This window comes from Lagenorhynchus albirostris, chromosome 4, assembly GCF_949774975.1.
Source record: "Lagenorhynchus albirostris chromosome 4, mLagAlb1.1, whole genome shotgun sequence".
Lineage (NCBI taxonomy): Eukaryota > Metazoa > Chordata > Mammalia > Artiodactyla > Delphinidae > Lagenorhynchus > Lagenorhynchus albirostris.
In genome coordinates this window covers 78,102,450-78,116,959 of record NC_083098.1, presented here as the reverse complement: position 1 = coordinate 78,116,959, position 14,510 = coordinate 78,102,450, and the positions used below count along the sequence as shown (strand labels likewise).

At 42.3% G+C, this 14,510-nt stretch overlaps 1 protein-coding gene across 1 annotated transcript in view; it reads left to right on the top strand.

Moving 5' to 3' along the window:
• Positions 1-14,510, top strand: part of ATP10D (ATPase phospholipid transporting 10D (putative)) — a 120,512-nt gene that overhangs the window by 89,744 nt on the left and 16,258 nt on the right. Inside the window, 4 exon segments of the mRNA XM_060148233.1 lie at positions 4,879-5,185; positions 7,814-7,890; positions 8,880-9,005; positions 11,725-11,925. Of these exon segments, the coding sequence (XP_060004216.1) occupies positions 4,879-5,185; positions 7,814-7,890; positions 8,880-9,005; positions 11,725-11,925 (711 nt within the window).

Sequence of the window (14,510 nt, the reverse complement as noted above, 5' to 3'; positions counted from 1 at the left end):
TAACTAGTGCTTCTATCCAGCAACCTAGCTTGCTTAGTTCTTCTAAAGGCTTGGAAAATATCATGATTCAAAGGAATCATGGCTGAATAAAGACCCTGAAAGAAAATTTCCTTTTTATTTGCCTTTCCCGCCCCCCCACTCCATATTGAATTATCACTGATTTGACAAGATTTAGACCATGATGACAAAATATGTCAAGCTCTGGGACAGAAATCTACCCCCCTTTCAAGCTGAGGAGAAGTAATGATTTCGGTTGGAGTCAGGTGAATAAGTATTTTCCTGGTAATTCTAAAATTAGGCTCAGAGGGTAATCCTGCCCTCTAGTGGTTAATCTTAGCTAGTGCACCTGAGAATATCAAAAGTTGGAAGAACTGTTTAAGGGCAGGGAAAAAAGGGATTTTGGATTTTTTTTTCTCCTTGTTTTTGAGGAGAAGGAATTTAAGAAATTTGGATTCAGCCTATTTTTCTAATACCCCTTCTTCCCTCCACCCCTGCCACTAATCTCTAATACAGATGTTCTAATCAATTAAACAGGCATTTTATTTTTTTCAGAAGATTCCTAGTATAGTGATACTGAGATTTGTGCATACTGTTTAATTTGCTTGGAAAACCTTCCTCCTTCCTGCCTCAGTTGTCATACTTTTATCAGTCACATCCATTCTGTCATAGCAACCTGCCTCAGAAATCCTCTGGAGCTTCTCACCTGGATCACATCTTGGGTCTTGGTCACAGGCTGCCGCGTTTGGTTAGCCATGTTTGTATGGTCAGGCCTCAGTCAATACCCAACTAGATGGTACATTTTGAGGAAAGAGAATTTTCCTTATTCAACACAGAGTGAGTTCTCCTTGGCAGTTGACAGTGGCCCAGGGACCCACAAGCATAGCCACCAGGCAGATCCCGGTTTCAGCTAGGGAGCGAGCACAAGAAAATGCTTGGTCATTTTAGTCACTAAAACGGAAGTGCGCTAAGTCTGGTAAGACCTGGATTCAAATGCTTAGCCTGCCAGTGACCAGGTATGTGACCTTGGCGAGTTACCCTCCTGAGTCATTTTCTTACCTGTAATGTGAGAGTAATGTCTATTTCACAGGGATGTTGTGGGCATTAAATGGGAAGATATAAACTGTTCAATGTGGTGCCTGGCAGATGAAAGGGGTTCAATGAACTCTTAAAAGTAAAAGGAATAAATCATTTGTGTTCAGTTTTGACTATGCCATTTTTGTGAGCAGTAAAATCATTAGTATTATGAAATTTATTTATAAATATACAATTTATGGTTAAAGGTATTTAAAGCTACCAACTCAAGTCTTTATAGAGTATCCACTGTGGACTGCTCTAAATACAAAAGATTTTTTTGCTATCAGTAGGTATTTCACCTCAATTTTTCAGATAACTAAACGGAACACAGTGAGTGAACATAATTTGAGTTCTATAATGACTCAAGTCGATGCATATAAAATCCCAAGCACATAGTAGGGGCTCAGTCACTGTATTATTTTCTCTTTTTCCTACTCTCCACCCCTCATATGCTAAGAATTAAAAATGGAATTGAAGGTCATGAGCCCAATTTGTCGTTTAGCGAAGGACATTGCTCCTGTGACATTTTAAGTGGGCCATCTGGCAACCGATGGATTGTCCAATCATATCTATAGTGTAGTACCTCAACTTTACAGGTTTCCATCAACTTTGGTTCCTAAATTTGCAAATTAGGTTATGGTAAATGTAGCCACTTACAAACCTTACATAATTTCTGTTCTCATAAATTTCGATTCTTTTTTTAATAGACTCATATCCTGGATTATTTACTCCCTTTCAGGATTCATCATTTAATTTTTTCAGTTTTATTTTCATTTCATTTAAAATTTTCTTCTGAGATAGTAACTCTTTATATTCATGTTTCTTAGAATCTATAAAAGCCTTTTTCATACATGATCTCATTTGACCATTATAACTAGTAGAGCAGATAAAATTATCCCCATCTTATAGCCTGAGACTCCAAAAGGTTGTGAATTGCCTAAGCACTGACAGCTGATTACTTGTCAAGCATGCTTTTGGTATTATGATACATATTATATAACCTATATCTATTTATCTGTATAAATACATTATTCATGGAGTTAAGTTCTATAAAGTTGCTGAAATACTGAAGTAGTAAAAACTGAACCATTGCCCCTATGGGAAATGAAGGATTAGGTTCCCGTGAGCCTCTGGTCATAACACTTTCATCAACCAATCAATACATAACTTTGTTTCATGTATGTTTCTTTTTAAAGACACCTTATTTTATATATATATATATATATATATATATAATCATATATATAATCATATATATTACATATATAATTTTGTGTATATATTATATATAACCATATATATAATTTTATACATATTATATATGTGTAATTTTATACATATATAGTTGATTCATTAACATTGCACCCATGACCAACAGCATATAACTCAGGCTTGAACGAAGTTTGTCTCTAACAGCATATAACTCAGGCTTGAACGGAGTTTGTCTCTAACAGCATATAACTCAGGCTTGAATGGAGTTTGTCTCTAACAGCATATAACTCAGGCTTGAACGGAGTTTGTCTAACACACGTTTTCTACATAAGGCACATCACAGCGTTCCTGTACATAGGAACACTAGACAGCATTGAAGGGCTACAGTTAGGGCCATTAGAAACAGTGAAATCACCATCAAAAAGCACAAAACTGCAAAAAATGTGTCACCAGACAGAGAGTGAAAAGGGCACTTGTTTACAGCGTGGGAGCTGACCTAAGTCGGAGCATCATCACCTCGCTCAGCTTCAGCTGGAAAGGTGTGTGTTGCCTGACTCAGATCTTCCGTCACTCTGCGCGTGTCCACACATGACCAAGAAAGCACCTTTATCGTAGGATTACAGGTAAATTTTAGCAAGTAGGTGAATTTGCAAATATGGAATCTGCAAATAATGAAGATTGACTATATGTGTGTATGTATATTTTTTCTATAAAGAAAATATAGTTAATTTATACAACTAAACACTTTTGTACTCAAATAAGAGAATAAAAATATCTAGAATCAATCTACAGTCGTAAAACCAGGTAATTGACATGCATATCTTGAAGGGCATCCAGTCAGACTGCACCCTGCAGTATGAGCATATGAATGCTATACAGACTGTATTTATACGGTTGTATAGTATTATGGCTATATTTTTTCACTTGACAAATATCTTAACCATCATGTCATGTTAATAGAGGTCTTGATTTTCAGTGACTGCAGGGTATGTCACCTTCTAAATATACCATTTTAATGTAACCAAAGTTTGGAAGGTTTTTAAAAATATATTTTTACTATTCTATACTGAGCCTATGCTGAGCATCTTTGATTCATCTTTGTATACTTTTCCATGGGGGCTTTTGAGGTGTATGGGATCAGATTTATTCTCGTGGTAAAGGTTGCCAGGTAGCTCCAGTTTGAAGGTGAATCTCTTGTTTATAGTTTATGTGGTTGTTAAGTATTTATTGTGTCTGTGTGCCTACATATTCATACCTACTTCCCATCTTATTTTGCTTTGGGTTGAGAAATGCTTGCTAAAATAGCATTTGAAATAAGAGTAAATGGCCTCTGAGTGTGAGGGGCTCTTTCGTGAATAAACTATTTCAGGCTTAGTGTATAAACTTAAATGCACCGTTCCAGGATTTTGTTTGCCTCTGTCCTTAGTGGTCATTTGACACAATAATTTCTGTGTAAGTTTATTGTTCATGTTCTCGAGTAGAATTCATCTAATGAATATTTATTGGGTGCTTAACGTGGCCCTCTATAGACATTAGGAAGTTTTCGAAAGTAAATTAAAAGTGCTGTCTGTCTTCAAAGAGCTTCCTAACAAGCGTGGGATGAGGAGAGTGGAGGGATGCATGCACACCAAATGGGATAAGGCCACTAAGAACATCGACCAGAATGTTAACTCGGTGAGGGTGGGGATTGCTGGCTCATTGATGTATCTCCAGCACCTAGAATTTTTTTCAAGTACACAGTAGCTTCTCAGTAAATAGTAAGTGAGTGAATGTGTTGAATCAAAGAAGAGAAAAATAGGGCTTCCCTGGTGGCGCAGTGGTTGAGAGTCCACCTGCCAGTGCAGGGGACACGGGTTCATGCCCCGGCCTGGGAAGATCCCACATGCCGCGGAGCGGCTGGGCCCGTGAGCCATGGCCGCTGAGCCTGCGCGTCCGGAGCCTGTGCTCCGCAATGGCAGAGGCCACAACAGAGAGAGGCCCGCGTACCGCAAAAAAAAAAAAACAAGAAAAATAAAAAAAGAAGAGAAAAATAATTATTACTGTTTTAAATTCTGCTGTGTCATGCTTTACACTAGGAGCTGTGCATGTATTGGGTTGGCTCAAAAGTTCGTTTGGGTTTTTCCAAGACATCGTACGGAAATCGCGAACGAACTTTTTGGCTAACCCAATATTGTTTCACTTATTCCTCACAACGAATTATAATATAGACGTTTGAATGTTTCTCATGAGAAAGTTGAGGCTCAGAGGTTGTATTAATTTGCTTAAAGTCAAGCAGGTAGTAAATGAGAGAATGAGACCGAAGGGCTCTTGAGATTCATGGTTTGAGAAGGTAAATTGCACAAATAAAGAAATTCTAAAACTAGTTTTTAGTTGTACAGTTGGAAGCGAGATGCACCCCATCCTTTTATCCTGTCCCCATATACACACAGAAGTCTCTGTGGAAGCGCTGTGAGGTCTTGGAAAGTAACCGATTATTCACTCCCTGGGGTTGACTTGATGAAGCAAATGTTAAAAGAATAGCAATGATGAATATAGCTGGATGTGGCCAGCAGGGGAGCCCCAAGGCTAACTGTCTTTGCCTCTCGTTTCAAGAATGCCTGTGAGATGCTGATGGACACGATCTTGAAAGAACTTCAGAAGAAAAATGCAGCTTCTCCAGAGCAAGCATCAAGTGAGGCTTTCCACCAGCCTCCCGCGCCCCCGGACTCAGGGCTGCGAGCTGGACTCGTTATCAACGGGAGGACCCTGGAGTTTGCCCTGCAGGAGAGTCTGCAGAGGCGGTTCCTGGAGCTGGCTGCTCGCTGCCATGCTGTGGTCTGCTGCCGAGCCACGCCCCTGCAGAAGAGTGAAGTGGTCAAACTGGTTCGAAGCCATCTCCGGGTGATGACTTTGGCCATCGGTGAGTGGAGGTGGAGCCCAGCCCTGCACTTCTCACTTTCATGTCACACCAGAGGCTGATCCTTCTGTCTGTCCTTTCTTCTGTACACGTTTGCCCTTCTCTCGGTCTGTCCTTTTCCTCCCCCGCTTTCCCTCCCCTTTCCTCCCTTCTTTCTCCTCCGTCCCCTCACTCCCTCCCCTTTCCCCTCCATCACCTATTTGGCCTCCTCTTATGAACCAGGTGGTAGAGATGTGACATGGAAAACGATATAATAGGACTCTGTGGTACATGTCAGATCCCCAAATCATCTGGGTTAAGGAGGGTAATGTACTGAATCGGAGACCTGAAAAATTCATGAGTTCTGCCTTCGAGAAAGTTAAATTCAAGAATATGAACAGTTCATTTATTTATTCATTCAACTGCTATTTATTGAGTGCCTTCTATGTACCAGGCATTTTTCTAGGCAATGGAGATACAAGAGTGTACAAAACTGACAAAGTACCTTTCCTTAAGGAACTTACGTATAGGAGGAGGGTGATGCAGTAAAAAGTGGGGGGAAAAAAAAGGTATAAAAATATAAGAGCAGATAGTGACCAATGCTATTGAAAAAAATAAAGCAAAGTCAGGTGATGCAGAGCATTGGGGGAGGCGGAAGGGACTTCTATTTTAAATAGATTTTTCAGAGACAGTCTTACTGATAAAGTTGTGTGTAAGCAGAGACTTGAAGGAAATGATAAGGGAGCCATAGGAGATCTGGGGGGTGGGGGGGAACATTCCTGGCAGAGAAGACAATGGACCATGCTTGGTGTGTTCAAACCCAAAGTAGGTTGAGCAAAGGGAGGAGTTTTCTGCAGGTTAGTGAAGGACAGAGAGGTGGCAGGCGACCAGGTCCTGTAGAGTCTTGGAGGCCATTAGGAATTTTGGCTTTTATCTGAAGAGACAGAGCCACAGGAGGAATTTGAGCAGAGGAGGGACGTGAGCTGCCTTAAGTTGAAAAGGATCACATTGGCTGCTGTGTTGAGAGGAGCCACCGGGTTGTAAGGACATAAGGAAGGAGACCAGTTGAGCGGCTATTGAAATAATTCAGGGAAAAGATGATTGTGGCTCGAGCGCAGGTAGGAGCAGAGGAGGTGGTGGGATGTGGTAAGATAATGGACATGGTTTGAAGAAAGAGCTGCTGATATCTGCTGACGGATTGGATATGTTATATAATAGAAGGGGTCAAGGGGGACGTCAAGGTTTTGTCTCGAGAACAGAGGGACGGAGCTGCCATTTACTGAGATGGAGTCGGGTAAGCAGGAGTTGGGTTTTATACATGTTAAGTTTGAGAAATCCATTAGATGTCTAAAACAGTGAGTCAAGTAGGCAGCTGGAGATAAAGTCTGGAATTTAACAATGAGGAATTGGCTAGAGACATAAATTTGGGAATTGTAAGTCTAATGGTGATATTTAAAGCCCCGATAGTATTATCAGTGAGATTACCAAAAAAATGAGTGTAAGTAGAGAAGAGAAACAGGGTGAGATTAAGCTCTGAGACACTCCGAAGTTCAGACATTAGCAAGATGAACTCAGCCATCTCTTATAGTCTCTGTTTCCACCTGGATTATTTTCAGTCTCAGGTAGCATCTCCCCTCAGGGTGTTGGTACAGCTACTGAAAATTCCCACCTTTATATCTTATCCTCTTAGCAACCTGAGAGAAAAGATAGCACCTCTTCTCAAGTTGCTGGAATAAAGTATCAGGATTAGGGTGAAATTTTGTTCAACTATCTTATTGAATGAGCATATAAATGAGTGAATTGTTCAAGCCCCTGGATCCATCTGTTCCTGAGGCTAGAGCCCTGGACATGTCAATTCTATCAATTCAGCTGAATCACGTGCCCATCTCTGAACCAACCACTGAGGCCAGGGAACAGGCAGTGGTAATTGTCCAGGCCTGAGTCGGTTGCCCATCCCAAATCTGGTGGTTTGGGCTCAGAGACTCATGGACTCAGAGTTCCCAAGGAAAATCAGGATACTATTACCAGAAAACAAGTTAAGGTTGCTGGGCAGTTGGGAACAACAGATGTTCATTACCAGCAGGAATGTAATACCTCCTCTAAAGAAGCTGCCAATGTGTTGGGAAGACAAAGAAATCTATAGCAAGCTTAATACCATGCTAGATATGATAGAGGTTCGTAAGGTGGTGCTTGGGGCCTAAGGAAGGGGCATTGAATCTAAAAGGAACGTGAGAAGGACTTCCCAGAGGAAGTGATTATCTAAGCTGAGCGTAAGAGCCCTTGAAAACCAGCAAGGTGGGGCAGGGGTGATGAGGATGGTGTTATAAGAATAGAGAAACAGCATCTGCAGGGCTGGAAGGAGTAGGATATATCTGGAAAATTGAAAGTAGAGTGAGTGACATGGAGAAAGGGGAGGTCAGTCCAGGTAGGGGCTGTAGCATGAAGGACTTTAAGGTAGTGTTGAGTATGGAATTCTTCCTGATGGCAGTGGGATGCCACATTGCATTTGTGCTTAGCTAGCTTCCAGGCAACTTGGAGGCATGGGATAAGCTTTGAAGGATTTGTTTGTTTGTTTGAGTGGCCACTGTTGATTGGCACAGTGGGCAGTTTTTCTTTGCTCCTCATATGTTTCTCACCTTCTGTTTCACAAAGGTGACGGTGCCAATGATGTTAGCATGATACAAGTGGCAGACGTTGGGATTGGGATCTCAGGTCAAGAAGGCATGCAGGTGAGAGGATGTTGTGCACCCAAACACCACAAACTTGACCTGCCCATCCAAAGGCAGCATTCTCCATGGTCAAATCTCTGTGGTAGAGTGAGGCTGTCTGCGGCTAGCTCAGGAGTGGGTGGCAGGACGTTTAGCCATTCGTTCACTGATTACTTACTGGGTGAGTATTATGGTAATTTCCCTGGGTAATTTGAGCTCTGTGGCCCACTTGTTCAGTTTAAAAATATATAACTTATCTAAGTCATAAGCATATATATTTTTAGCGCCGCAATAGCTGTATGACTTTTGACACTGATGAGAGCTACTAAGGATTTGAATGAAATATCTAAAAATCCTAAAGAGAGAGGGAGAGGGGGAGAGAAGATAGGAGAGAATGAGGGAAGTGGGATTGTCCTGCTTTCGTGTGCGCACACGTGTGTTGAATAGTGTTTTAGGCACAAAATTCAGATAGAAGCTTGTCCAGAAGACTGCTTGTCACGTATGGAGCTAGTGCTGTCAAAGGCAAGTGGGACGTGAGGCTTAGGGTTTCCCGAGAACGATAAATTACAACATCTCTCTAAAAGACGAGAAATTCAAATACCTCCTTTGCCTGCTACATTATACAGAGTCACATGAAGTCACGACTATATACTTTTAATATTCTCCTCATGGAGGAGAAGGAAATGCACACTGTAATGCGCAGAGTTCTTGGTAAGGGAGCTGCTCTCTAGGGAAAGTGCACTTGCTGAAATTACATCATGAACGGTGACCAGAGAGAAGTTTTGTTTCATTGGACCACATTGGAAAACTGAGTGGTAACTCCAGGTAACCCGTTAAGGCTCTGTATTCATGGGTTTTTGTTTGTTTGAAGGTTTTTTTTTTTTTCCGGTCTTAGGTTTAAACCACATATTTGACCAGTCTGAGCCTGCTGGCGGTTAGGCTGCCATGCTGCGTCTGTTCTAACATGTTCCATTGCTCAGGGTGACGTTCTCTCCCCGTTGCCTCTGCAGGCTGTGATGGCCAGTGACTTTGCCATTTCCCAGTTTAAACATCTCAGCAAGCTACTCCTTGTCCACGGGCACTGGTGTTATACCCGACTTTCCAACATGATTCTCTATTTTTTCTACAAGAACGTGGTATGTAGCTCCAGAAAATTCGCCCCCCCTCCCTTCTCCCTTCCACTCCAGCTTGTGTAAGGGGTGAAGAGGAAGGGCCCGATGCTGAGCTCACTTTGCTTGTTGATGTTTGGGAAGCAGCCAGGAGCACTTCTGCTGTCTTACCAGGAATAATCTGGGAATGTGCTGTGTTTCAGCTGCTGAGAGCAGATTGCTAGGCTTGTCCATCTGCTAGCATTTTCTATTCCCTATGCATTTAAATTCAATTAAGCCCTGTCTGATTCGTTTAGAATCCAGTTTTTGACCTTCCATAAAAAGGTTGTGACAAGCAGAATTAGGAAATGTTTAATGCTTTCTGTCAGTGGAGAAGGAAAAGGTTTTCTTCAATTTTACAGGAGATATAAAAACTATATATGTATATATGCTATCCCCAGACGGATGTCCCATGTGGTATATTGAAGACACAGATACAGATGAAAACCCAGTATAGTGCCTTAGGCTGTAGCTGGCTAGCACTCCCAGAGGAAGAATTCTTTGGCAAGCCTGTAAAATGTGTTTGTGCTTGGTAACTATTGGATGGTCAAGGAACTTAATTTTTGACCATGTAATTCATAGAAGGGCAGAATTTGAGTAGTAGGATTCCTGGCTTCGAATCTTCAGCAAACCATTTAAATTTCAGTTTTCTCTTTCATAAACCCATGTGGACCTTAGATTGCTTCACCTCAATCCCTTCTAGGTGGGGTGATTATGTAAATATGTCATGATTTTCAGACCACATTTATTCTTGGTCTTTAAAGTGCGTATGTAGCAAGTTAGTAGTAAACAGAAATTTACATCACTCTGTTGAAATGCCATCTTTAGGAAAAAGATGACTTTAATGGGTCATTTTTAGGATATCCCAAATACGTAATTTAGATCGGTGCGTGCATGTGTGTCTGTCTGTCTGTCGGTCAGTCAGCAGGAGCATTTTTTTCCCTATAGCAAGATGAACTTTTCAGGAAGCTTTCAGTACTTTCCTAATTGGAATTAGCACACTCAGTCAAAGTTTAAGAAAGCCTTGATACTGTATGAAAATATTTGAAATGTATAATATCTCTGTCCGTGTGATTCTGGGGAAAGCTGTGATTTGTAACTTAAAATTCTAGGACTTAGTGGTCAATGACTTTTAGAGGGGAGCCCATCTCCCAGGTTTTTAAAATACCTTTGCATTTTTGTACCTTCTCTTCTATTACGATGCAGTCCACTGCATCCTCTCCCCCTTCCTTTTAACTCCATATTTCTAACTAATAATAGAAAGAGACTAGGACATTATGATAAAACAAATGTCCAACTGTTGTTAAGTATTTAAAATTTTATCTCATGGAAAAAAAAAAAGATGCCACATGCAGTTGGAGAGAGGGGGTGTTTATTAGTAGAGAGAACATCACCAGGGAGCAAGGACCCTGGGGCCGTTCTGCTCCGGAAACCCTGATGGCCGTTCACACTGAAATCCTCCTGACTTGTTTCTGCCTCTTTCTTGCCTAGCCAAACAACAAATGGTTTGTAAACTATGGAGAACGGGGCCAGTATCAGAAGCCATTCGAATAGCTTAGCTTTCTGAGACTACGGTTCTTGCATCTTGGGCAGTTTTTGAGATAGTGATAAGGACTATGGATTCATTCCCCAGAATAGTGCCCCAAACCGCATATACCTAAAACCTGTACATTTTCAGGAGTGAGGCATAATGCATATCCATGGACCCTAGACTAAGAAACTCTATTCTAAGGATTGTGGTCCCCATCCTGAGGTGTTTCAGTGTATCTATGGTGCCAACAATAATATCTTAATCAATTAATTAAAATCGATCAAAAGGCATTTTTCAGGTCATGAGCAGTTGCTAACTGGATCTTGATACTAAGACCTGATGTCGTATAATTCTCATTTTCCAGACATAGAACCCAAAATTCATAGAGGTTATTAAAATGACCTAAAGTCATATAGTCAATAGGAAGTTTCCCTAGGACTTGAAACAAGACCCCCTAATTCTAAGCCCAGTGACCTTTCCTGTGGCCTGCCTTGCTTCAGGGCACAGAGCTTTTGCTATCATGGACTTACTCTGTGTGAGACAAAATAAGAAACTAGTATGTGCCTGGCCTCTAGCATGACCACCTGTCCTGGTTTTCCTGGGACTGTCCTAGTTTTTATAGTAAGAGTACCATGTCCTGGGAAATTCCTCAGTCCCAAGCAAACTGGGATGGTTGGCCACTCAACCGACACCATCCCATTTCACCAGGAAAAAATAATTGTGAACCCAGAAAGCAAGAGAATGAACACTTGTTGTATGGCTGCCACATACCAGGCACAGGGCTAGATTCTCTTCATCTGGAGCTAGAACATCTGCATTTGAATACTGACTCTGCCACGTGTTAGCCAGGTAACTTTGGGCAAGTTCCTTAGCCTCTCCGTGCCTTACTTTCCTCATCTGTAAAATGGGAACAACAGTAATTCCCAAGTTGTTACTAAAATTAAATGTATTCTCTTTAAAGCTCTTAGAACAGTGCCAGCACCACATAGTAAATGGTCTGTGTGTGTGTGTTTTAATTTACCAAAAAAAGCTGCAAGGTAAGTTGTGGTCTTCCATTCTGTGAGTGAGGAAGGGAGGGGCTGAGATCACACGGCTCAGGACAGCAGCGTGTGGCGTGTGCGGTCCTAGCACGCATTGCTGACTCTAAGACGCACATGTTCCTCTTTGTGTCCCTAGGCCTACGTGAACCTCCTTTTCTGGTACCAGTTCTTTTGTGGGTTTTCAGGAACATCCATGACTGACTACTGGGTCTTGATCTTCTTCAACCTCCTTTTCACATCCGCCCCTCCCGTCATTTACGGTGTCCTGGAGAAAGATGTGTCTGCAGAGACCCTCATGCGACTGCCTGAGCTTTATAGGAACGGCCAGAAGACAGAGGTGGGTGTATGGCAGAAACGCACAGAGACCGATACGTAGCTGCTCTCAAAGCCGCTCAGCTCCAGTGTTGTCGGGTATTGAAAACTATTGGACTCATCTGTTTGCTTCCAAAGATCTGTACTAACACGGCAGCTATGAAGTCAGTCGCTTCTGAGATGAACACAAATAAAACTGTGAAAGATCTTAGGTATTTACAAGCAGAAATCCAGTCCTCAGACCTTACAACTAATAATATCTAATATTTACTAGACCCCACGGTGCTGCCTTTTGTGCACACTACTAAATGTCCCCAGTCCCGTTTATCTTCACAAAGCGCTTTGAGAGAGGACTTGGTATTGTTCCCATTCTAAGAGAAAGAATCTGAACTTCAGGGGGGCTGAATAATTTTTCCAAAAACCTCACAGCTAAAACATGGCAGAGCTAGGACGGGAACGCTTATTAGTCTGATTCTAAAGCCGAACTTAACTTCTTCAGGTTCTGCTGTCACGCAGAATAGTGCTGTGAACTTAACGGTTCCCTCTCCCTAAACGCATGTCGCACCTCCCCTTAACTCAGTCCTGTCCGTCCACCTCTGATATGTCCCTTATGTCTCATTTCCTCTTATCTATAGTATTGTAGTTGCCGATTAATTGGGCTAGCTGTCTTAAAAGCTTTTTTTTCTAATTTGTCTTTTACACAATTAATAACCAGCATTGAGATGGTCTTATGAACATTTATGTAATGCCAGGCACTGTTATAAGTCCTTAACTTACATAAATCTACTTCTCAAAATGATCCTGCAGGGTAGATGCTATCGTTATCCACACTAGATGAGGAAAGTCAGGCACAGGGAGGTACTTTAAGTAATCTGCCTGGGTCACCGAGCTCATGGGTGGTACAGGGAAACCCCGGTTCCCGATCCCCTGCTGTGCTGCAGAAAGAACACTGATGCTATCTTTGGTCCTTGGGTGCACCCCCCCCACCCCACCCCTTCGCTGTTTTATGGCCAGAAATCCAAAGTGCTCTCCTGAGGACATTGCCAGGATCACAGAGACTGAGGTGGACCAGCAACCTGTAGACACGTATAAGCGGACAAAGCTGAGGGGTCAATCTGGTCAGATATTCTAGCCTTGAGAAAAGGACTCTGTTAGTCAGGACTCTTTCCGTTGCAAGTGACAGAAAACGAGCTCAAATTGGCTTAATGAAAAATGGAAATATATTGGCTCTCATAGCTGCAAAATCCAGGAGTAATGGTAGACAAACAGCATTAGTCTTAAAGCAACTGTCAATGTGCTGGTTACAACTCCTTGGCCCAGCTTGAGTCCCATGCCTTTGCCTGTGCTTATCATTGTGGCTAGAAAGATCATTTTCTCATTGACTAGGCCTGGGCCATAGATCATTCCTGAGGACAGAGCTGAACCCTACGGACAGGATTGGGAAGGAGGGTTTCCTGTAAAAGGACTGGAGAGACGAAAATGAGACCCATCATGAGAAATCCATGGGTCGGACTTGACTGGCCTCACTGTTCTAAAGACGCTGACCCAGAGCAGCACATGTTAGAAATGATGGGTGATGTTTAGCCTGAGTTTAAATTCTGCTTCAGTGGTATGTGACCTTGGTAAGGTGTTTAACTTGCCTGTACTCGGTTTCTTTACTTTATGGAGATGGTGTGAGGATTAAGTAAGATTGCGCTCTCAATATTGTTATTTTTACCCCACCCCCAACTCCAGACTTAACCAAAAATTCGAGGAAATCCTGAATTTAAAATGATGCATTGGGCTTCCCTGGTGGCGCAGTGGTGGAGAGTCCGCCTGCCGATGCAGGGGACGCGGGTTCGTGCCCCGGTCCGGGAAGATCCCACGTGCCGCGGGGCAGCTGGGCCCGTGAGTCATGGCCGCTGAGCCTGCGCGTCCGGAGCCTGTGCTTCACGACAGGAGAGGCCACAACAGTGAGAGGCCCGCGTACCGCAAAAAAAAAAAAAAAAAAAAGATGCATTTATTTTCATCAACCCAATTTTATTATGGGTTGAACTGCCTTTTGAGACTGGAGGGTAATTTAATGTCCTTAGGCTCATGGAGCAGCATGGAGGAGAAGTCAACTTCCAGGGAGGAAGAAATCCTTACAATCCTTTAATATCATCCAACCCATTCAGATCAAAGAACCACATGAGGTTTTCCTAAAAAAGTCCAATCTGACTTAAAGCTCAAGGCCAGGGTGCAGGAATATGTGGTTGATATTAATGACGATTGTCCTGTACCCTAGGTCTAAGTTAAATTCCAAGTCCATTGGGGAAAGAGGGGTAGAAGCAGACCTTTAACGTTTTCATAGCTTGGTGTTTTAAAAGCCCATTTGTTCAGCCTGAAGACTGTAATTGGTCTTGACCCTTGGAAGAGTCGAGGTCATTGTTTCCTGTTGTTGAACGCTGCTGTCAAGCCTTTGCACACGTTGTTCTGTTAAGCTGGCCAGTTGTATAATACGTGGTAAAGCAGGCAGAGTCCCAGCATGTGGCTATTGATAAAAGGTAATTAATTTCATTGACGTTACCTTCCGGAAGAGTTGTCCTTCCTTTGAACTTGGCCTCCAAACAAATTCTATTTTATGCTTGG